The sequence below is a fragment of the Taudactylus pleione genome, unplaced genomic scaffold (genome assembly GCF_031769625.1).
Source record: "Taudactylus pleione unplaced genomic scaffold, aTauple2 ptg003193l, whole genome shotgun sequence".
Lineage (NCBI taxonomy): Eukaryota > Metazoa > Chordata > Amphibia > Anura > Myobatrachidae > Taudactylus > Taudactylus pleione.
The window spans coordinates 156,184-180,277 of NW_028287549.1; the positions used below are offsets into that span (position 1 = coordinate 156,184).

Sequence of the window (24,094 nt, forward strand, 5' to 3'; positions counted from 1 at the left end):
GAGATGGGGGAGCGGCACATTGGGGAGGGACCGTGATGGGGGAGCGGCACATTGGGGAGGGACCGTGATGGGGGAGCGGCACATTGGGGAGGGACCGTGATGGGGCAGTATATAGGGGGGGGACATTAATAGGGTAGGTATATAGGGGGGAGTTATATAGGGGGTGACAGTGATGGAGGGATGGTATATTGGGGGGGTTGACAGTGAAGTGGGTATTACACGGGGTGGTATATAGGGTTTGACAGTGTTGAGAGGCCGATATATAGGGGAAACAGGGATGGGGCGTGATATGGGGGTGACTGATGGGAGGATGCAATTCAGAAGGTGAGAGTGACGGGGGGGTAGTATATAGGGGGGGTGACAGTGAAGGGGGCGTTATATAGGGGGTGGCAAATATGGGGGTGGTATATAGCGGTGACAGTGATTGGAGAATGGTACATAAGGGGATGACAGGGATGGGGTAGTATGGGATTTCAGGTGTGGAAGGAGGGTGTCAGGTTTGGGGGGGGCGGTATATGGGGGGCGACAGGGAGGAGGGGCGGTATATGGGGGGGCGACAGGGAGGAGGGGAGGTATATGGGGGGGCGACAGGGAGGAGGGGCGGTATATGGGGAGGTGACAGTGATGGGGGGTGGTATATAGGGAGGTGACAGTGATGGGGGGCGGTATATAGGGAGGTGACAGGGATGGGGGGCGGTATATAGGGAGGTGACAGGGATGGGGGGCGGTATATAGGGAGGTGACAGGGATGGGGGGGCGGTATATAGGGAGGTGACAGTGATGGGGGGGTGGTATATAGGGAGGTGACAGTGATGGGGGGGTGGTATATAGGGAGGTGACAGTGATGGGGGGGTGGTATATAGGGAGGTGACAGTGATGGGGGGTGGTATATAGGGAGGTGACAGTGATGGGGGGTGGTATATAGGGAGGTGACAGTGATGGGGGGCGGTATATAGGGAGGTGACAGTGATGGGGGGCGGTATATAGGGAGGTGACAGTGATGGGGGGCGGTATATAGGGAGGTGACAGTGATGGGGGGCGGTATATAGGGAGGTGACAGTGATGGGGGGCGGTATATAGGGAGGTGACAGTGATGGGGGGCGGTATATAGGGGGTGACAGTGATGGGGGGTGGTATATAGGGAGGTGACAGTGATGGGGGGTGGTATATAGGGAGGTGACAGTGATGGGGGGTGGTATATAGGGAGGTGACAGTGATGGGGGGTGGTATATAGGGAGGTGACAGTGATGGGGGGTGGTATATAGGGAGGTGACAGTGATGGGGGGTGGTATATAGGGAGGTGACAGTGATGGGGGGTGGTATATAGGGAGGTGACAGTGATGGGGGGCGGTATATAGGGAGGTGACAGTGATGGGGGGGCGGTATATAGGGAGGTGACAGTGATGGGGGGCGGTATATAGGGGGTAACAGTGATGAGGGGCGGTATATAGGGGGTGACAGTGATGGGGGGTGGTATATAGGGAGGTGACAGTGATGGGGGGTGGTATATAGGGAGGTGACAGTGATGGGGGGTGGTATATAGGGAGGTGACAGTGATGGGGGGTGGTATATAGGGAGGTGACAGTGATGAGGTGTGGTATATAGGGAGGTGACAGTGATGGGGGTGGTATAACAAGAGATATGGTAAGAACTTACCTTTGTTATCTCTGTTTCTACGAAGTCCATAGGGTCCACAGGGTTGACCTTGGGGTATAGGTTGGGAACCAAATCCGGGCACCACGCAGTTAAAGCTTTTAGCTCCCAGGATGCACTGGGTCCACTCTCCCTATAGCCCCGCCCCCTAGCCAGAGGCACCTCAGTTTGTAAGTAGCCAAAGGAGGAAAGAGAGAAAAGACTGGAACACACAAGAACCATACTCATAGAGAAGGAGATGGAAAACCGGTGACCAGCCACACAGCCCATATGAAGCCAGGTGCGTCAGGGCGGGTGCCCGGTGGACCCTATGGACTTCATAGAAACAGAGATAAAAGGTAAGTTCTTACCATATCTCTTGTTTTCTATTTCAGGGTCCATAGGGGATCCACAGGGTTGATCTTGGGGATGTCCCAAAGCAGTTCAGCTAAGGGCTGAGAGGAGAATCCGTCGCCCAAAGGAAGCATCCTGAGAGGCAAAGGAAACCAATGCATAGAAAAAAAGATGTGGACAGAATAGCACGTGGCCACCTTGCAAGGCAGAACAGCCGAGGCGCCACAGCGAGCCACCCACAGCTCGAGTAGAATAAGCATCAACAGAAATAGAAAGGCCTATCCTAGGTGTAGGCCCCTGAGATAGACAGACAAAGTCATCTAGCCAATGTCAAATTATTGGCCGGCCATCCTTTCCTATGAAATCCAAAGACCACAAATAAGGAGTCCGATTTCCTGAACGGATCACATAAATCTGGAGAGGCCGGAACACATTCAAAGAGGCCACACCAGCCGATAGGACTGGAGACTGAAATGTCAGTACCATAAGTTCCAGAACAATATTATGGAACTTAAAAACCACTCTAGGAAGAGACACGGACGAGTGCAACTCACACCCCTGACATGGTGAACTATCCAGTAGAGGGAGCCACCTGAGAACGCTCCCAATTACGACACTCTCCTGGCAGATGCAAACGCCATAAGAGAGAGAGAGCCTAAGCTATAGACCATGTAATGGCTATCAAAGCTAGTGGTTCAAATGGAGGCCCCAGGAGGGCACGAAAAACCACTGCCAAATCCCAAGGAGCCCCGAGGGGGGATAAAGGGATGTAGAATCCAGAAAACACCCTTAAGGAGGGTCTGGATACACGGGAGTGGAGCAATTCCACATCCGAACCATACTGACAGTGCAGAGATCCGCACTCTCAGGAAGGCCACATGGAGGGCGAGACCCAAGCCGGCTGGAAGGAATGCCAGAACTTCTGAAAATCCTAATCACCGGAGGATCATAGCGACAGGTACGATACCGTAAGAAGTATGTATGCCACAGTCTGTGGTAGATCCCAGAGCCAGGGAAGCCTTAGGACCACAGTATTTATGCAATCGAAGACAAACTATCCAGGTCCAAGGAAAAACAAGGACCCTGAGACCACAGGTCCAGATAGTGAAGCAGCAGGAACAGTGCATCGATGGGGAGACTCCAAAAATCCAAGTACCAGTGACGTCTGGAGCCACCAGAAGGAAAGCCCCTCCGTCTCAAATTAAACCTCCGAAGACCTCGAGGAAGAAGCGAGACCAGAGGACACAGGTACCCAAAGTGGAAGGTCCACTCCACTGACAAAGAGTCACTGAAGGTTGCTTCAGTACCTCTAGAGCTGGACTCTAACACCAGTAGTGAGGGACAGAGTCAGAAGGCCATGAAGATCACCTCAGGGAGGCCCCCTCTGCTCACTAGGAGTTGAAACCTCTGTTGGTAAAGAGACTAGTCCCCAGGATGCACGTCGTGACGGCTGAGGAAGCCCGCTTCCCAATGGAGAGCTCCCGGAATGAACACTGCAGAGTTGGCCAGGAGGAGACCCTTGGACTATGTCAGAATATGTTACATTCCTTTCATTGCTACCCATAGACCAGTGTCTCCTAGATGGAAGCCACTGTTGTGACACTGTCGGACTGAACCTTTCCCGGTTTTACCGTGAAATGTGTTAGGCCAGAGCGAAGGCCCCAGACCACCTAAAGTTCCAAAAAGTTAATTGTCAGGGCGGAATCGACAGACGTCCAACTGCCCCAAAACGAATGTGGACCAGACTCTGTCCGTAGCAAAGAAAACCCTGGACAAGATGGCCATAGCCACCCGGAGAGCGCATCATCGTCTGAACAGTGATCCGATGGAAAAAAAAACTTGTTCCATCTGGAGATGAGCCAATTATGGAAAGGCCTGGAATGGAATTGAGCATATTCCACCCTTCCAAAGGTAGACACTCTGGATATTCGACCGCGCATTACAGAGAGTAATGACATATGTCGACTGCGTAGACATCCGCGCACTCCTAGTTGAAGAGTGGAGATCTTGTCTTACTACAGAAGAGTTCTCAGATTCTGAGAATCCAGCAGGGCTCCCAGATGAAGTATACCCTGTGAGGGATGCAGGAAGGACTTTCTCCACGTTGATTAATCATCTGTGCTGTGAAGAAGCCACGGTTATCCTGACCTGGCTGTAAAGTACCTCGGTGATCCTGCTAAGAGCAGGAGGCCAACCAGACACTGGAGCAGTCGGATACACTGAACAGGTGAACGGTCAGAAAATCCATAAAGTTGGTAAACCCCGGTGGGGCTGAGGACAGTCCAAAAGGCAGAGCCTGACTATTGCAAGTGTTGCTGTGGCACAGCAAACCTGAGCCCATGCTGATGAGAGGGCTCTATATGTACCCGTAGGTACGAGTCCTGAATATTCAGGGATACCATAAAGTCCCCAGGTTCCAAACATCGGATGATGGAGCATGGTGGACTCCTCCTGAGTCCAGGAACCCTTAGAATCTGATATAGGGATTTGAGACAGAGGATAGGCAAATGAGGACCAGTCGGTCACTGCTCCAGAAGGAAAGTAGAACAACCAGTCCCTCGCTGACATAGTGAGGCTGGCCTAAATAGCTCTGCTTACCGCAAAGACTGTATAGCTCTCTGGATTTGTAAGGCCCTGATCGGGTCTGAAGAAGGGCCCGTGTAACAACGCCTGTAAGGAGGCCACCTGAGCAATGAGAAGCCGTACCCGTGAGAGATTACAACTCCTACGCAAGCATCCACGGTGACTTGACACCAGCACTGGGTGAACTGAGAAAGTCGGTATCTCACTCTGGAATCCCCCAGATGTAGACCTGTCCCGTCAGGCTGAAGGTTTATCCTCCGGTTTAGAAGCAGGGTCGTTTGGAAGTCCAGGTCTGCTCGGTACTGGATATGGTGGCCCCGTGGAGGCCGACAGCCTAGGAAAAAACAGGCCTTTAGGCTGACCCTGAGGACCAAAAGACTTAACAGATTTAGGGCCTCATTCAGACCCGGGGTGACGGAGCGGCAGCTTGGACGTCCTATGGACAGTGCGACGCTGCCGCTCTGAGGAGTCCAACAGTAAAATAAAAATAAGCTTAGGGGCTGCTAATCAGCCCACCCCCTGTGCTAAAGGTTACCCGACTCCAGCCGGGCACCAACATAAACTGAAGTGCCTCTGGCTTGGGGGTGGGGTTATAGGAAGAGTGGACCCAGTGCTTCCTGGGAGCTAAAAGCTTTAACTGCGTGGTGCCCGGATTTGGTTCCCAACCTATACCCCAAGGTCAACCCTGTGGACCCCCTATGGACCCTGAGGTAGAAATAGGGGGTGACAGTGATGGGGAGTGGTATATAGGGGGTGACAGTGATAAGGGGTGGTATACAGAGGATGACAGTGATGGGGGGCGGTATACAGGGGGTGACAGGGAGGAGAGGCGGTATACAGGGGGTGACAGGGAGGAGGGGTGGCATACAGGGGTAACAGGGAGGAGGGGTGACATATAGGGGGTGACAGGGAGGAGGGGCGGCATATAGGGGGTGACAGGGAGGAGGGGCGGCATATAGGGGGTGACAGGGAGGAGGGGCGGCATATAGGGGGTGACAGGGAGGAGGGGCGGCATATAGGGGGTGACAGGGAGGAGGGGCGGCATATAGGGGGTGACAGGGAGGAGGGGCGGCATATAGGGGGTGACAGGGAGGAGGGGCGGCATATAGGGGGTGACAGGGAGGAGGGGCGGCATATAGGGGGTGACAGGGAAGAGGGGCGGCATATAGGGGGTGACAGGGAAGAGGGGCGGCATATAGGGGGTGACAGGGAAGAGGGGCGGCATATAGGGGGGTGACAGTGATGGGGGCAGTATATAGGGGGGGTGACAGTGATGGGGCGGTATACAGGGGGTGACAGGGATGAGGGGTGGTATATAGAGGGTGACAGGGATGAGGGGTGGTATATAGGGGGTGACAGGGATGAGGGGTGGTATATAGGGGGTGACAGGGATGAGGGGTGGTATATAGGGGGTGACAGGGATGAGGGGTGGTATATAGGGGGTGACAGGGATGGGGAGTGGTATATAGGGGTGACAGGGATGGGGAGTGGTATATAGGGGGTGACAGGGATGGGGGTGGTATATAGGGGTGACAGGGAAGAAGGGTGGTATATAGGGGTGACAGTGACAGGAGGGCGGTATATAGGGGGTGACAGGGATGAGGAGCGGGATATAGGGGGTGACAATGATGAGGGGTGGTATACAGGGGGTGACAGGGATGAGGGGTGGTATATAGAGGGTGACAGGAATGAGGGGCGGTATATAGAGGGTGACAGTGATGAGGGGTGGTATATAGAGGGTGACAGTGACGGGAGGGCGGTATATAGGGGGTGACAGGGATGAGGGGTGGTATATAGGGGTGACATGGGCGGTATACAGGGGATGGCAGTGAAGGGAGGGCGTTATATAGGAGTAACAGTAATAGAAGGCGGTATAAAGGGGGTAACAGTAATGGGGGAGGTATATAGGGATAACATGGGTGGTATATAGGGGTGACATGGGTGGTATATAGGGGTGACATGGGTGGTATATAGAGGGTGACATGGGTGGTATATAGAGGGTGACATGGGTGGTATATAGAGGGTGACATGGGTGGTATATAGAGGGTGACATGGGTGGTATATAGAGGGTGACAGTGACGGGAGGGCGGTATATAGGGGGTGACAGGGATGAGGGGCGGTATATAGGGGGTGACAGGGATGAAGGGTGGTTTATAGGGATGACATGGGTGGTATATATGGGTGACATGGGTGGTATATAGAGGGTGACATGGGTGGTATATAGAGGGTGACATGGGTGGTATATAGAGGGTGACAGGGATGAGGGGTGGTATATAGGGGGTGACAGGGATGAAGGGTGGTATATAGGGGGTGACAGGGATGAAGGGTGGTATATAGGGGGTGACAGGGATGAAGGGTGGTATATAGGGGGTGACAGGGATGAGGGGTGGTATATAGGGGGTGACAGGGATGAGGGGCGGTATATAGGGGGTGACAGGGATGAGGGGTGGTATATAGGGGGTGACAGGGATGAGGGGCGGTATATAGGGGGTGACAGGGATGAGGGGTGGTATATAGAGGGTGACAGTGACGGGAGGGCGGTATATAGGGGGTGACAGGGATGAAGGGTGGTTTATAGGGATGACATGGGTGGTATATAGAGGGTGACATGGGTGGTATATAGAGTGTGACATGGGTGGTATATAGAGGGTGACATGGGTGGTATATAGAGGGTGACAGTGACGGGAGGGCGGTATATAGGGGGTGACAGGGATGAGGGGTGGTATATAGGGGGTGACAGGGATGAAGGGTGGTATATAGGGGGTGACAGGGATGAAGGGTGGTATATAGGGGGTGACAGGGATGAAGGGTGGTATATAGGGGGTGACAGGGATGAAGGGTGGTATATAGGGGGTCAGGGATGAGGGGCGGTATATAGGGGGTGACAGGGATGAGGGGTGGTATATAGGGGGTGACAGGGATGAGGGGCGGTATATAGGGGGTGACAGGGATGAGGGGTGGTATATAGAGGGTGACAGTGACGGGAGGGCGGTATATAGGGGGTGACAGGGATGAAGGGTGGTTTATAGGGATGACATGGGTGGTATATATGGGTGACATGGGTGGTATATAGAGGGTGACATGGGTGGTATATAGAGGGTGACATGGGTGGTATATAGAGGGTGACAGTGACGGGAGGGCGGTATATAGGGGGTGACAGGGATGAGGGGTGGTATATAGGGGGTGACAGGGATGAGGGGTGGTATATAGGGGGTGACAGGGATGAAGGGTGGTATATAGGGGGTGACAGGGATGAAGGGTGGTATATAGGGGGGTGACAGGGATGAAGGGTGGTATATAGGGGGTGACAGGGATGAGGGGCGGTATATAGGGGGTGACAGGGATGAGGGGTGGTATATAGGGGGTGACAGGGATGAGGGGCGGTATATAGGGGGTGACAGGGATGAGGGGTGGTATATAGGGGGTGACAGTGACGGGAGGGCGGTATATAGGGGGTGACAGGGATGAAGGGTGGTTTATAGGGATGACATGGGTGGTATATATGGGTGACATGGGTGGTATATAGAGAGTGACATGGGTGGTATATAGAGGGTGACATGGGTGGTATATAGAGGGTGACACTGACGGGAGGGCGGTATATAGGGGGTGACAGGGATGAGGGGTGGTATATAGGGGGTGACAGGAATGAAGGGTGGTATATAGGGGGTGACAGGGATGAACTGTGGTATATAGGGGGTGACAGGAATGAAGGGTGGTATATAGGGGGTGACAGGAATGAAGGGTGGTATATAGGGGGTGACAGGGATGAGGGGCGGTATATAGGGGGTGACAGGGATGAGGGGTGGTATATAGAGGGTGACAGTGACGGGAGGGCGGTATATAGGGGGTGACAGGGATGAGGGGTGGTATATAGGGGTGACATGGGTGGTATACAGGGGGTGGCAGTGAAGGGAGGGCGTTATATAGGAGTAACAGTAATAGAAGGCGGTATAAAGGGGGTAACAGTAATGGGGTAGGTATATAGGGATGACATGGGTGGTATATAGAGGGTGACAGTGACGGGAGGGCGGTATATAGGGGGTGACAGGGATGAGGGGCGGTATATAGGGGGTGACAGTGACGGGAGGGCGGTATATAGGGGGTGACAGGGATGAGGGGTGGTATATAGGGGGTGACAGGGATGAACTGTGGTATATAGGGGGTGACAGGAATGAAGGGTGGTATATAGGGGGTGACAGGAATGAAGGGTGGTATATAGGGGGTGACAGGGATGAGGGGCGGTATATAGGGGGTGACAGGGATGAGGGGTGGTATATAGAGGGTGACAGTGACGGGAGGGCGGTATATAGGGGGTGACAGGGATGAGGGGTGGTATATAGGGGGTGACAGGAATGAATGGTGGTATATAGGGGGTGACAGGGATGAACTGTGGTATATAGGGGGTGACAGGAATGAAGGGTGGTATATAGGGGGTGACAGGAATGAAGGGTGGTATATAGGGGGTGACAGGGATGAGGGGCGGTATATAGGGGGTGACAGGGATGAGGGGTGGTATATAGAGGGTGACAGTGACGGGAGGGCGGTATATAGGGGGTGACAGGGATGAGGGGTGGTATATAGGGGTGACATGGGTGGTATACAGGGGGTGGCAGTGAAGGGAGGGCGTTATATAGGAGTAACAGTAATAGAAGGCGGTATAAAGGGGGGTAACAGTAATGGGGTAGGTATATAGGGATGACATGGGTGGTATATAGAGGGTGACAGTGACGGGAGGGCGGTATATAGGGGGTGACAGGGATGAGGGGCGGTATATAGGGGGTGACAGTGACGGGAGGGCGGTATATAGGGGGTGACAGGGATGAGGGGTGGTATATAGGGGGTGACAGGGATGAGGGGTGGTATATAGGGGGTGACAGGAATGAAGGGTGGTATATAGGGGGTGACAGGAATGAAGGGTGGTATATAGGGGGTGACAGGGATGAGGGGCGGTATATAGGGGGGTGACAGGGATGAGGGGTGGTATATAGAGGGTGACAGTGACGGGAGGGCGGTATATAGGGGGTGACAGGGATGAGGGGCGGTATATAGGGGGTGACAGGGATGAGGGGCGGTATATAGGGGTGACAGGGATGAGGGGCGGTATATAGGGGGTGACAGGGATGAGGGGCGGTATATAGGGGGTGACAGGGATGAGGGGCGGTATATAGGGGTGACAGGGATGAGGGGTGGTATATAGGGGTGACAGGGATGAGGGGCGGTATATAGGGGTGACAGGGATGAGGGGTGGTATATAGGGGGTGACAGGAATGAAGGGTGGTATATAGGGGGTGACAGGGATGAGGGGCGGTATATAGGGGGTGACAGGGATGAGGGGTGGTATATAGAGGGTGACAGTGACGGGAGGGCGGTATATAGGGGGTGACAGGGATGAGGGGTGGTATATAGGGGTGACATGGGTGGTATACAGGGGGTGGCAGTGAAGGGAGGGCGTTATATAGGAGTAACAGTAATAGAAGGCGGTATAAAGGGGGTAACAGTAATGGGGTAGGTATATAGGGATGACATGGGTGGTATATAGAGGGTGACAGTGAGGGGAGGGCGTTATATAGGGGGTGACAGGGATGAGGGGCGGTATATAGGGGGTGACAGGGATGAGGGGCGGTATATAGGGGTGACAGGGATGAGGGGCGGTATATAGGGGGTGACAGGGATGAGGGGGCGGTATATAGGGGGTGACAGGGATGAGGGGCGGTATATAGGGGTGACAGGGATGAGGGGTGGTATATAGGGGTGACAGGGATGAGGGGCGGTATATAGGGGTGACAGGGATGAGGGGTGGTATATAGGGGGTGACAGGAATGAAGGGTGGTATATAGGGGGTGACAGGGATGAGGGGCGGTATATAGGGGGTGACAGGGATGAGGGGTGGTATATAGAGGGTGACAGTGACGGGAGGGCGGTATATAGGGGGTGACAGGGATGAGGGGTGGTATATAGGGGTGACATGGGTGGTATACAGGGGGTGGCAGTGAAGGGAGGGCGTTATATAGGAGTAACAGTAATAGAAGGCGGTATAAAGGGGGTAACAGTAATGGGGTAGGTATATAGAGGGTGACAGTGACGGGAGGGCGTTATATAGGGGGTGACAGGGATGAGGGGCGGTATATAGGGGTGACAGGGATGAGGGGCGGTATATAGGGGTGACAGGGATGAGGGGTGGTATATAGGGGGTGGCAGTGACGGGAAGGCGTTATATAGGGGTAACAGTAACAGAGGGCGGTATAAAGGGGGTAACAGTGATGGGGGTGGTATATAGGGATGACATGGGTGGTATACCCGGGGCTCACCGTGTAGAAGGCGCCGCTGGGTCCCCGCACTTCCACCTCTATCCCGTCCATGCTGCTGCCAGCTCTAGTGTTCATGTGAGAGGACAGACCCGTATCTGTTCTCTGATTGGTGCACTGTAGGGTCAGTCTCTCACGTGATTGGCTACAAGTAGGATCTGACTGATGCCGATTTGTTAGCACGTTATAGTCCACCAATCAATAGTCCCCTGTGTCACATGTGACATCCATGCTGTCGATTGGCTGCCGGAATCCAATAGACACAGACTATTGGACAGCGTAACACATGCGCAGTAACTTGACAGGCGTGGAGAAACAGCTCAAATGGGCGGAGATATAGAATTCCTGCTCGTTGATTGGGCGAGTGCCGTTGTTATGGAAACAGAAACTTATAAGGGCAAGCTACAAAAATAGCAGCGTGTTTGTGCGGCGATTGGCTGCAAAGACACAGGGGCGGAGCTATGCTACAATCTCCGCCTCCGACGTCACGCGGCCAAAGTGTCTGAATAATATGAGGAACGCCCACAGAAATCACTGCAGAGCATCACGCCTCTCTACCCTACACTGCAGAGCATTACTCCTTCCCTTCCCTGCAGAGCATATCACTCCTGCCCTTACACCACAGAGTATCACTACTCCCCTACCCTACAGAGCATCTCTCCTCTCCTACTCTGTAGAGCATCTTTCCTCCCCTACTCTGCAGAGCATCACCTCCCCTACCCTGCAGAGCATCTCTCCTACCCTACTCTGCAGAGTATCACTCTCCCCTACACTGCAGAGCATCACTCCTCCCCTACCCTGCAGAGCATCTCTCCTACCATAATCTGCAGAGCATCTCTCCTCCCCTGCACTGCAGAGCATCACTCTCCCCTACACTGCAGAGCATCTCTCTTCCCCGGCACTGAGAAGAGTCCAACTTTTTCCTTATTACCCTTATGATCCTTTAGTGATAATGGCGCCACAGGGGCTCCGCAGCGCCGCATCAGGTATATGATATACACAAATCACTGCATCAGCTGTCATACTACCCAAATACTCAGCAGGGCAGCAGAGCTCACACTCTGCAGAGCATTAGTCCACCCCCTGCCTGCAGAGCATCACTCCTTTCCCTACGCTGCAGAGAAAACACTCTTTCCCTACACTGCAGAGCATCACTTCCCCATTTGCAGAGCATCATCACACCCCCACCTTCCTATAAAGCAGGGATGGGGAACCTCAGGCCCGGACGCCGTATAAGGCCCCCGGAATCATTTGGTCTGGCCCTCTGAGCCTTTCCTGCTACCTCATCTGCCTAGGATGGCACCCGGCGGCCAGAATCTATGCAGCAGTGCAGCCTGGAGTGTCCTTACAGCTCCCCGGAGCATCCTCAGGATGCTCCAGGCATTGCAGTAATCACTGGCGATTGTGGCCCTGCCCCCATGTGATGTCACGTGGAGGGGGCGTGACCTGCACCGGGCCCGCGAATAATGTTATATACATCTCAAAATGACCCTCGGCAGAAAAAAGGTTCCTCACCCCTGCTATAAAGCATCACTCCTCCCACGCAGAGCATCATTCCTCTCCTTTATTACAGAGCAACTCTTCCCTCTACTCTGCAATGCATCACACCTCCAGCTAACTGCAGAGTATCACTCTCCCTCTGCCAGCTTATCATCACTCTTACCCCTACACTGCAGCGCATCACACTCACTTCCTACACTGCAGAGTATTGCTTTCCACATACTCTGATCTGCAGAGCATTTTAATATTCACCTTCCATTGTCTCAGAGAACCACTTTACAGAATACATCTCCTGTCCTGCAACGCTTCACTCCTCACCACCTGAAGACCATTACTCCTCATCCCCAAATCTGCCAACTATCACTCCTCACCACCAGAAGAACATTACTCCTGATCCCCAAATCTGCAAAGTATCACTCCTCTCCACTTGGATTTGTAGAGAATCACTGCCCACCAGTCTGATCTGCAGAGCATTACTTCCCATCAGTCTTACTTCCAGAACATCACTCCCTACTAGTCTGATCTGCAGAGCATCTCCACCCACCTGGGATAAATCACTTCTCATCACACTAATGTTCATCTGCTCTGCAGAGTATGGTATCCTCCTTTCAATGCAGATCATCGCTCATATCCACTCATATCCTGCAGAGCATCACTGCATCTTAGCAAGTCACTGCTTATCCCTCTCAGAGTGAGTATAAAATGCCGGTCACTGTAGAGTGGGTATAACGTGCCGGTCACTGTAGAGTGGGTATAACGTGCCGGTCACTATAGAGTGAGTATAACGTACCGGTCACTATAGAGTGAGTATAACGTACCGGTCACTGTAGAATGGGTATAACGTACCGGTCACTGCAGAATGGGGATAACGTACCGGTCACTGCAGAGTGGGCATAACGTGCCGGTCACTGTAGAGTGAGCATAACGTGGCGGTCACTGCAGAGTGAGCATAACGTGGCGGTCACTGCAGAGTGAACATAACGTGCCGGTCACTGTAGAATATAACGTGCCGGTCACTGTAGAGTGAGTATAAAATGCCGGTCACTATAGGGTGAGTACAATATGCCGGTCACTCTAGGGTGAGTATAACGTACCGGTCACTGTACAATATAACATGTTGGTCACTGTAGGGTGAGTATAACGTACCGCTCACAGTAGGGTGAGTATAATGTGCCGGTCACTGTAGAGTGAACATAACGTGCCGGTCACTGTAGAGTGAGCAAAATGTGCCGGTCACTGTAGAGTGGGTATAACGTGCCGGTCACTGTAGAGTGCGTATAACGTACTGGTCACTGTAGAGTGGGTATAACGTACCTGTCACTGTAGAGTAACTATAACATAACGGTCACTGTAGAGTGAGCATAACGTGCCTGTCACTGTAGAGTGAGCATAACGTGCCTGTCACTGTAGAGTGAGCATAACGTGCCTGTCACTGTAGAGTGAGCATAATGTGCCGGTCACTGTAGAGTGAGCATAATGTGCCGGTCACTGTAGAGTGAGTACAATATGCCGGGCACAGTAGGGTGAGTATAACGTACCGCTCACTGTAGGGTGAGTATAATGTGCCGGTCACTGTAGAGTGAGCATAACGTGCCGGTCACTGTACAGTGAGTATAATGTGCCGGTCACTTTAGAGTGAGTATATTGTGCCGGTCACTGTAGTGTGAGTATAACGTGCCAACACTGTAGAATAACATGCCGGTCACTGCACGGTGAGTTTAAAATGACGGTCACTGTAGAGTGAGCATAACGTGCTGTCACTATAGAGTAAGCATAACATGCCGGTCACTGTAGAGTGAGTATAACACACCGGTCACTGTAAAGTGAGCATAACGTGCCGGTCACTGTAGAGTAAGCGTGCCGGTCACTGTAGAGTGAGTATAACACACCGGTCACTGTAAAGTGAGCATAACGTGCCGGTCACTGTAGAGTGAGCATAATGTGCCGGTCACTGTAGAATATAATATGCCGGTCACTGTAGGGTGAGTATAAAGTGGCGGTCACTGTAAAGTGAGCATAACATGCCGGTCACTGTAGAGTAAGCGTGCCGGTCACTGTAGAGTGAGCATAACACACCGGTCACTGTAGGGTGAGTATAACGTGCCAGTCACTGTAAAATATTACTTGACGCTCACTGTATAGTGAATGTAACGTGCCGGTCACTGTCGGTTGAATATAACATGCTGGTCACTCTAAGGTGAGTATAACATGCCGGTCACTGTAGAGTGAGTATAACGTGCCAGTCACTGTAGAGTGAGTATAATGTGCCGGTCACTCTAGGGTGAGTATAACGTGCCGGTCACTCTAGGGTGAGTAGAACATGCCGGTCACTGTAGGCTGAGTATAACGTGCTAGGTCACTGTAAGGTGAGTATAACATGCCGGTCACTGTTGGCTGAGCATAACATGCCGGTGACTGTAGAATATAACATGCCAGTAACTGTTGGCTGAGTATAACATGCCGGTGACTGTAGAATATAACATGCCGGTCACTGTAGAGTGAGTATAATCTGCCGGTCACTGTAGAGTGAGTATAATATGCCAGTCACTGTAGAGTGAGTATAACGTACCAGTCACTGTAGAGTGAGTATAATGTGCCGGTCACTGCAGAATATAACATGCTGGTCACTCTAGGGTGAGTATAACGTGCCGGTCACTGTAGAATATAACATGCTGGTCACTGTAGGGTGAGTATGTCACTGTAGGCTGAGTATAACGTGCTGATCTCTGTAAGGTGAGTATAACATGCCGGTCACTGTTGGCTGAGTATAACATGCCGGTCACTCTAGGGTGAGTATAACGTGCTGGTCACTGTAGGGTGAGTTTATCACTGTAGGGTGAGTATAATGTGCCGGTCACTGTAGAGTGAGTATAACGTGCCGCTCACTGTAGAATGAGTATAACGTGCCAGTCACTGTAGGGTGAGTATAACATGCCGGTGACTGTAAGGTGAGTATAACATGCCGGTGACGGTAGGTCACTGTAGGCCGAGTATAAAATGCCGGCACTGTAGAATATAACGTGCCGGTCACTGTAAGGTGAGTAGAACATGCTGGTGACTGTAGAATATAACATTCCAGTCACTGTTGGCTGAGTATAACATGCCGGTCACTGTAAGGTGAGTATAACATGCCGGTCACTGTAGAATATAACATGCCGGTCACTGTAGGCTGAGTATAACGTGCCGGTCACTGTAGAATATAACATGCTGGTCACTGTAGGCTGAGTATAACGTGCCGGTCACTGTATGCTGAGTATAACATGCTGGTCACTGTAAGGTGAGTATAACATGCCGGTCACTGTAAGGCGAGTATAACATGCCGGTGACTGTAGAATATAACATGCTGGTCACTGTAGGCTGAGTATAAAGTGCCGCTCACTCTAAGGTGAGTATAACATGTCGGTCACTGTAAGGTGAGTATAACGTGCCGGTCACTGTAAGGTGAGTATAACGTTCCGGTCACTGTAGAATATAACATGCTGGTCACTGTAGGCTGAGTATAACGTGCCGGTCACAGTAAGATGAGTATAACGTGCCGGTCACTGTAGAATATAACATGCTGGTCACTGTAGGCTGAGTATAACGTGCCGGTCACTGTAAGGTGAGTATAATGTGCTGGTCACTGTAGGCTGAGTATAACGTGCCGGTCACTGTAGAATATAACATGCTGGTCACTGTGATAGCAGCAGGGAAGCAGTGCTATAGGAGGGCAGACAGACAGGATCAGAGCTGATTGATAGGGGGAGCATTGGAAACATGGCAGATGTAGGGCCTGGTTCATCTGGAACTGGCGATGCAGCAAATGGTGCCCCTGCCAGGCTCCCACAATCCTCCTGGGTGACCCCTCCCAAGGTGACATTGGCCATGACCTTGTTAGCGTTGCGCATGACAGGATTTTGCTTTTGTCCTTTTGCGTATTTTCACTCAGCCGCTGTGTACATTAGCGCACATCTCTGGCCCAGGCCCAGGGTGAGGGTCCGTGGAAGGGCTGAGATCTCAGTGAGTCAGCAGTAACACAGTCGGAGGGTTTTGTCTTACTAAACATTTGCCGCTAACTTGCCGGAATCCGGGCAGTTATATTTGGCACATAGACTTTTGAACATATTGGAAGTCGGACACAACCCTTTTCACGGACGCTAATGGCGGCTTTTATCACACAGTGAATGCGCAGAAGTGAAATCTCCAGCTGACTCCGAAGGATCTTGAGCGGAAGTCTTTACGTGAAATGAACATTTTCCGAACGGGAACTGGTCGGCAACCATGCGATCACACGGAACTGTTGTGTTTTGTGGGAGGGCCATGTAGGCACACGGTCGCCATGTAGCTATACTGTCACGTGGCAGCAATAGACCACTTGAGACCTTTGTCCCTATTACACCAAGTAAGGGTGCACAGACCAGTTGGCGTGTGGCGGATCTACGTTTCCTCTTTGCTTGGAGACGGATAAACTCAACATTCCGTCACAAGATCTATTACACAGAAGGGTGGACTGTCTCAGCTCCATAAGTTTATTTTGAATGTTCCTATTGTGCTATAGTTGTTTTTCTTTGTTTTGTATGTAATTGTATGACGCCATTGTGAGGATACAGGTTCCAGCACTGAATGGGAACGATTTTGCGCGGTCCTCTGGCGAATTAGGCGTGGAGCGTCACCATTTAAGCTGCAGGGACCAGGTGCGCTGATTATTTCAAGCCGCCCATTTTGTGCCGTTTCATTTGTGTCACAACCCGGGTCTGTTTCCCCTGCCACCGGGTCACTTACCGATTCTGCCAGCGTTCTCGATCACATCCCAGATGAGTGAGCTATACTGAGCGCCTGTTGCTTGCTTGTATCGTGTTTGTGCAGTTTTGCTTCCTTCTGCTACACGGATTCCTGCAAGTGATCTACACCTGGGGCAGCTATTCCACTGGCTGCACAGAGAATCTCAGCCTGTTCCTGATATCCGACATTCTCTTTGCATGATGAGTGTTCCTGGTTCCTGCACCGTTGATGCTGTTCCTAGTATCATCATCCACTATCCATTCCGGTGTCCGGTCTGAATCCGGTTCTGTCTGTGCCCGAGGCAGCTATCCCACTAGTTGCACAGTGAATACCTACCTATTCCTCTTATACGAGCCTACAATTCGCCTATGTATACCATTCTCATAGCACGGTGAGTGTTCCTGGTTCCTGCACCGTTGATGCTGTTCCTAGTATCATCATCCACTATCCATTCCGGTGTCCGGTCTGAATCCGGTTCTGTCTATGCCCGAGGCAGCTATCCCACTAGTTGCACAGTGAATACCTACCTGATCCTGTTATCCGAACCTACAACTCACCTATGTATACCATTCTCATAGCATGGTGAGTGTTCCTGCACCATTGATGCCGTCCCTGGTGTCATCATCCACTATCCATTCCAGTGTCCGGTCAGCATCCGATTCTGTCTATGCCCGAGGCAGCTATCTCACTAGTTGCACAGTGAATACTTACCTGTTCCTGTTATACGAGCCTACAACTCGCCTATGTATACCATTCTCATAGCATGGTGAGTGTTCCTGGTTCCTGCACCGTTGATGCTGTTCCAGGTAATATCATCCACTATCCATTCCGGTGTCCAGTCTGAATCCGGTTCTGTCTATGCCTTTCTATGCCCGAGGCAGCTATCTCACTAGTTGCACAGTGAATACCTACCTGATCCTGTTATCTGAACCTACAACTCGCCTATGTATACCATTCTCATAGCATGGTGAGTGTTCCTGATTCCTGCACCATTGATGCCGTCCCTGGTGTCATCATCCACTATCCATTCCAGTGTCTGGTCAGCATCCGATTCTGTATATGCCTTTCTATGCCTGAGGCAGCTATCCCACTAGTTGCACAGAGAATACTTTCCTGATCCTGTTATCCGAACCTACAACTCGCCTGTGTATACCATTGTCACTACATGGTGAGTGTTCCCGGTTCCTGCTCCCTTTGATGCCGTTCCTGGTATCATCACCTACTACCCATTCCGGTGTTTTGTCTGCATCCGGTCCTGCTATCATCTGAGTTCTCCTGGATCCTGGCCTACAGCGACAACCCAGTTCCAGCCTAGTGAGTGCGTTGCCAAGATCTACCACTCCAGCATTCCGGTTACAGTAATAACAGTGTTATATTATATTTCTACAGTACTAATCCAGTATCAGCCTGGTCACACTACTGCCACACTCTCCTCTGATTGCACATAACTTGTCTTCAACACTGACGTCCCTGGTGGTCTAGTGGGTACGATCCGGCATCTCTCCGCCGAGACCTGGGTTCGATTCCCAGTCAGGGAAGTGTTCTTCACTACATGCCAGGAAGTCTCCTTAGGCCTGCCAGCTTTCTGTACACTCCTCCAGACACCAAACAAATAATAGTCTGACAGTTTGTACTGGCCACATGGATCCGGTCCAAAGAATTAGTCTTACACCGGACCTCCTCAGCAATATTGCGTGACGTCTGGAAATCTTCAGGAAATCTCCACTCGTCAGGATATGATCCTAAATTCTACGGCAGGACCGCATTGACTATTCCTCCTGCACCCAGACTTCACCGACCAACTCCTAATACATTTGACGGGAACCCCAAGTTGTGTCGCTTGTTCTTAAACCAATGTGATGTGTACTTTACCCTGCAACCTGCCATTTTTCCATCAGAGAAAACCAAGATTGCTTACATTGTCTCCCTGCTCTTGGGTCCATCTCTGGATTGAGTATCCCCATTATGGGAACGAGCCGACCCACTACTGTCTGTTTATACTGACTTTAGTGCCACTTTCCGTAAGATATTTAACAAGCCTGGAAGATCTACATCAGCTTCTAGAGACATATTATGGCTTCATATTCCCACTGTGACTTTGTCCCATCCAATATCACTGTCGGCTGTGGATGGCAGTCTTGATTCCTCATGGCTCCATCACTGACTGCACGTCAACTGTTAAACTCCAGGTAGGAGCATTGCACTCTGAAGAAATTTAATTTCTTGTCATTCCTAAGGCTACCCATGCCATTGTACTCAGGGACTTCCTTGGCTACAGAAGCACAACCCGCAGGTCGATTGGTCTACCATGCATATCCTGTCTTGGGGTAAGAACTGTGCTAAAGCATGTCTGGAGAAAGTGGTTCCCATTCGGGTCTCTGATACTGCTCTGGCTGAGAAACTACCATCCCAATACCATTCTTATCTGGAAATTTTCAGCAAACAGGGGGCTGATATTTTGACTCCCCCCAGGGAATGGGATTGTCCAATAGAGTTAATACCTGGAAAAACGTCTCCCGGGTTAGACTAATCCGTTATCCCTGCCAGAGACAAAATCAATGACCGAGTACATTCAAGAGAATCTTGCGAAAGGTTTCATTCGACCTTCATCTTCTCCTGCCGATGCAGGGTTCTTCTTCGTTAAGAAAAAAGATGGCAGACTTCTCCCCTGTATTGATTATAGGGGACTCCAAGACATTACCATCAAAAATGACTACCCATTACCACTGATCACAGAGCTCTTTGATAAGGTGAACAGGTCTACGGTCTTCACGAAATCGGATCTAAGGGGTGCATACAATTTTTAATCCGTATTCGCTTGGGTGACGAATGGAAAACGGCATTCAACACTAGAGATGGGCACTATGAATACCTTGTCATGCCCATACTCGTCATGCCCTTTGGTCTGAGCATGCCCCAGCCGTATTTCAACATATCGTAAACAAAATTTTTCATGACCTCCTGTACTACTCAATGGTTGTATACCTGGCTGATATCCTTATATTTTCCAGTGATCTTGTTACTCGTGACCAAGGGAAAAAAGTCCTCTGAAGACTAAGGCCCTCTTTCAGAGCCGTACGCTCTGAGCAGAGCGCACGCTCTGAATGAGGGCCGGGCTCCATTTTCATGGAGCGTCCTCCTGGACGCTCGTATAGCTGTGGGTCACCACCCACAGGCTATACGAGCGTGCATTGTGATGGCCGCGATGGTCGAGACCATCGCGACCATCGAAATTGCGAGTCGGAGCCTGCGGTTGAGGTTTTCAACCGCAAGCTCCGGAGTGATTTTGGCTCTATCAGAGCCAAAATCACTCCCACTGACATCACTAGTGATGTCAGTGGGCCGGCTTCTGACGGGAGGCGTTCCCGTGGGAACGCCCCCGTCAGGGAGGCACGCCCACCAAAGGGGGCGTGCTGTCAATCAACATTGACAGCACGCCCCCTTTGATCGGACACAACGAGCGAAGGACTTTCCTTCGCTCGTCGCGTCTGGCGCATGCGCACGACGGAGCTCCCTCCGTCGTGCGCATGCTCAGTCCATAACATCGACCCACTTGCGAGCGGACAGCCGCTCGCGAGTGGGTCTGAATCAGGCCCTAAGTTCTAACCAGCTTTATTGTAAAATTGAGAAATGTGTGTCTGAAGTACCGGACATTCCTTTTCTAGGGTACATAATTTCAGGTACCGGCCTCAAGATGGATCCCAAAAAGGTTCAAGCAGTACTTTCCTGGGCTGAACCCAATTCCTTAAAAGCCATCCAAATATTCCTGGGTTCCGCCAACTACTACAGGAAATTCATTAAAGGATTTTCTACCTTGGCAGTTCCTATCTCTGAATTAACTCGTAAGGGTGCCAAGCCAACGCAATGGTCTCCAGAAGCAAAGTCAGCCTTCCAGTTATTAAAGCAGTCATTAATTTCTTCTCCGGTATTCTGCCAACCTGACGTCACTCAACCTTTTATCCTTGAGGTGGACGCCTCCTCTGAAGGAGTAGGGGCAGTGTTATCACAAAGATCTGAAAAAAAATTACACCCATGTGGATTTTTCTCCCAAAAAGTCTTGCCTGCCGAAAAAAACTACCCCATTGGTGAGAAAGAACTCTTAGCCATCAAATTGGCCTTTGAAGAATGGCATTACCTGCTGGAAGGTGCCCGTTTCCCAATATCAGTATTCACCGACCACAAAAATCTGCTGTTTCTAAAGACTGCCCAATGCCTCAAGCCCAGACAAGCCCAGTGGGCGTTGTTCTCCCAATTCAATTTTAAAATTTGCTTCCATTGGTAGGGGCTTGCTGGTGAAGTCTACCATAGCCAACCAAAGGTATACTTTTGTGAATTTCTACCTGCCCAATCAGGGTCAGATATGGTATCTTCGAGAAGCTTTAGAATCTATTGAACATCATATAGAAGGAATGTGTGGGGACTTGAACCTCCTTTAGACACCTCTTCTGGGGCTTCTCCGGTTTCCCTTAAGGATGCACGACGGTTTTGGTCAATTCTTCATGATCATCAGCTAGCTGATACTTGGAGGCTGCTCCATCCAGCTGAGAGGGACTATACCTTTTATTCTCCTCCACATGGCACATACTCCCGCATAGACTACTTTTGTGTCAGTCATGCTCATCTTGACCTATTGTTAAATGCAACCATAGGCCGGATTACAGGATCAGATCATGCCCCTATTTCATTGTCCTTGTGCATTCGCCACCTCCCACCTCGCCACTGGCATTGGAAGTTTAACAAGCAATTACTCAGATTCCCATTGTAGGGCCCAACTTTCTGAGTTTATAGATGAATATATCTCTTCCAATGTGACTGACTGTTACACCAGTGTCTGTGTGGGAGGCCCACGAGTGTGTTCTACGAGGTCTCTGTATTCAGTTGGGTTCATTCCTCAAGAAACAGAAAACGGAATGTAGGGAGGCATTGCTATCTCAAATAAAACTGCTAGTACAGGCCCATAAGACTACCTCCTCTCCCGACACTCTAGTAGAATTGCAAACCGCTAGAACGTCCCTCAATGCTTTGCTTAATGAAGGGGATAAGAGAGCATTCTGGCGCTGCCAATATAGATAGTGGGGCAATAAGCCTGGTAAGATGCTGGCGAGGGCACTTAGGGCACAGCGGTCTCTGACTTACATTCTAAAACTTAAGGATCCCACAGGGGCCATACATGCCACTGATACAGAAATTGCACAAATACTTCAAGACTATTACTCTGACTTATATAATTTAACGCAGGCTCGCTCACATTCTGCTCAATTGGCGATAAAGGATTATTTAGAAGACATTGATTTCCCGACTCTCCCCGTGGCGGTGACTCAGGCATTAGATTTACTCTTTACAGAACTGGAATTGTTAGATGCCCTAAAGACATCTCCAAATGGATAAAGCCCGGCACCAGATGGTTTCCCCATCTCTAACTATAAGGCTTTTAAAGATAAACTTGTTCCCCTTCTCCTCCGAGCTTGTAACGCTGTATCGCAGCAAACTCCATTTTCTGACCAATCCCTTAATGCACATATAACAGTGATTCCAAAAGAGGGGAAAGATCCGTGTTTTCCCGCCAGTTATAGGCCAATTTCCCTTTTGAATTTGGATGTTAAATTGTACGCGAAGCTTGTGGCCAATCGCCTCAAGCCGCTGATCCCGGGAGAGTTATCTACTCCGATCAAGTGGGCTTTGTCCCTGGTAGAGAAGCCAGGGACAATACTACAAAAGTTATTGATATTTTAGGCAACTAACACTCCGATGATTCTCCGCTCTACAGATGCAGAAAAGGCTTTTGATCGGGTAGGTTGGGGCTTCATGGCGACGGTATTGGTGCGGTTGGGTTTGAGTGATGCGTTTATCCAGAAGATACTCTCTCTATACCAGGCTCCCTCAGCGCAGGTTCGGGTTAACGGAATTCTGTCTAACACAATCCATATTGCAAATGGTACACGACGGGGGTGCCCCCTCTCGCCATTGGTCTTTGGCTCTGCATGGAGGCCTTGGCGAGGGCGATTAGGGCTAAGCCGAATATTTCTGGTTTATGTGTAGGGAGGCGAAAATATCATCTTACTCTTTTTGCTGATGTTTTATTGGCTATTCTAATGAATCTGGTTATATCCCTTCAAAATCTTCTGCAAGAATTTAATCGATTTATTCAATGGCTCTTAATGTCACAGCCTCTACAGAGACTTTCGGCTCTTAGCTCCTCTTTTCCTTTCAAATGGTGCCCATCCCATATACAGTATTTAGGTGTACAGATACCAAACAGACTTAATCAGCTATTTGTTTTAAATCATGTTCCCATGCTTAGCAAGTTTCGCAAGGAATTGACCCATTCGATCCCTCAGAAATTTTCATGGTTAGGTCGGATGAACATAATTAAAATTAATGTGCTCCCTAGACTCCTATATCGGTTTACAACAATTCCTATAGAGCTCCCACCTCGCTTTCTGTCCAATGAACATAATGTATATTGTGAGTTTGTATGGGGTGGCAGACGACCTAGGTTTAAACACCAGATTCTTTCGACGGAAATCGCAGGGTGGTAGACGGCTTCCTATGATCTCTGCTTACCATCAAGCAACAATGCTAAGTAGGATTCTGGATTGGACCAGGAGTCCTGGGGAGAAGCAGTGGGTGGACTTGGAGTCTTATTCCACAAATCTCCGTTTATAATTTCTATCGTGGTGTACTAAGGTGTCTCACTCGGACCACCCAACAGTGGGTCCTACGCTATCACTGTGGAGGAGGCTGCGCTCAAAACCTGGTATTTCCTTGGTGGTGTATCCACTTACACCCATTGTACATAACCTCCTCTTTACTCCTGGTCAAAGGCAGGTATTACTAGAATGGGACACTTGATTTCGGGTGGTGCATTTAAGTCTTTTAGAGATTTGTCGGCTGAATCAAATTTATGCACTCATGACTACTGGTTCTACCTACAGATCCATAATTTTGCTTCTTCTCTG

General features: G+C 50.6%; 1 protein-coding gene across 1 annotated transcript in view; it reads right to left on the bottom strand.

Annotated features, from left to right (window-relative positions):
• Positions 1–11,009, bottom strand: part of LOC148430775 (RNA-binding protein FXR2-like) — a 56,919-nt gene extending 45,910 nt beyond the window's left edge. Inside the window, exon 1 of the mRNA XM_088466473.1 lies at positions 10,878–11,009. Within this exon, the coding sequence (XP_088322599.1) occupies positions 10,878–10,952 (75 nt within the window). The 5' untranslated portion in view covers positions 10,953–11,009. The remainder of the gene's footprint in view (positions 1–10,877) is intronic.
• Between the last annotated feature and the right edge of the window lie 13,085 nt (positions 11,010–24,094).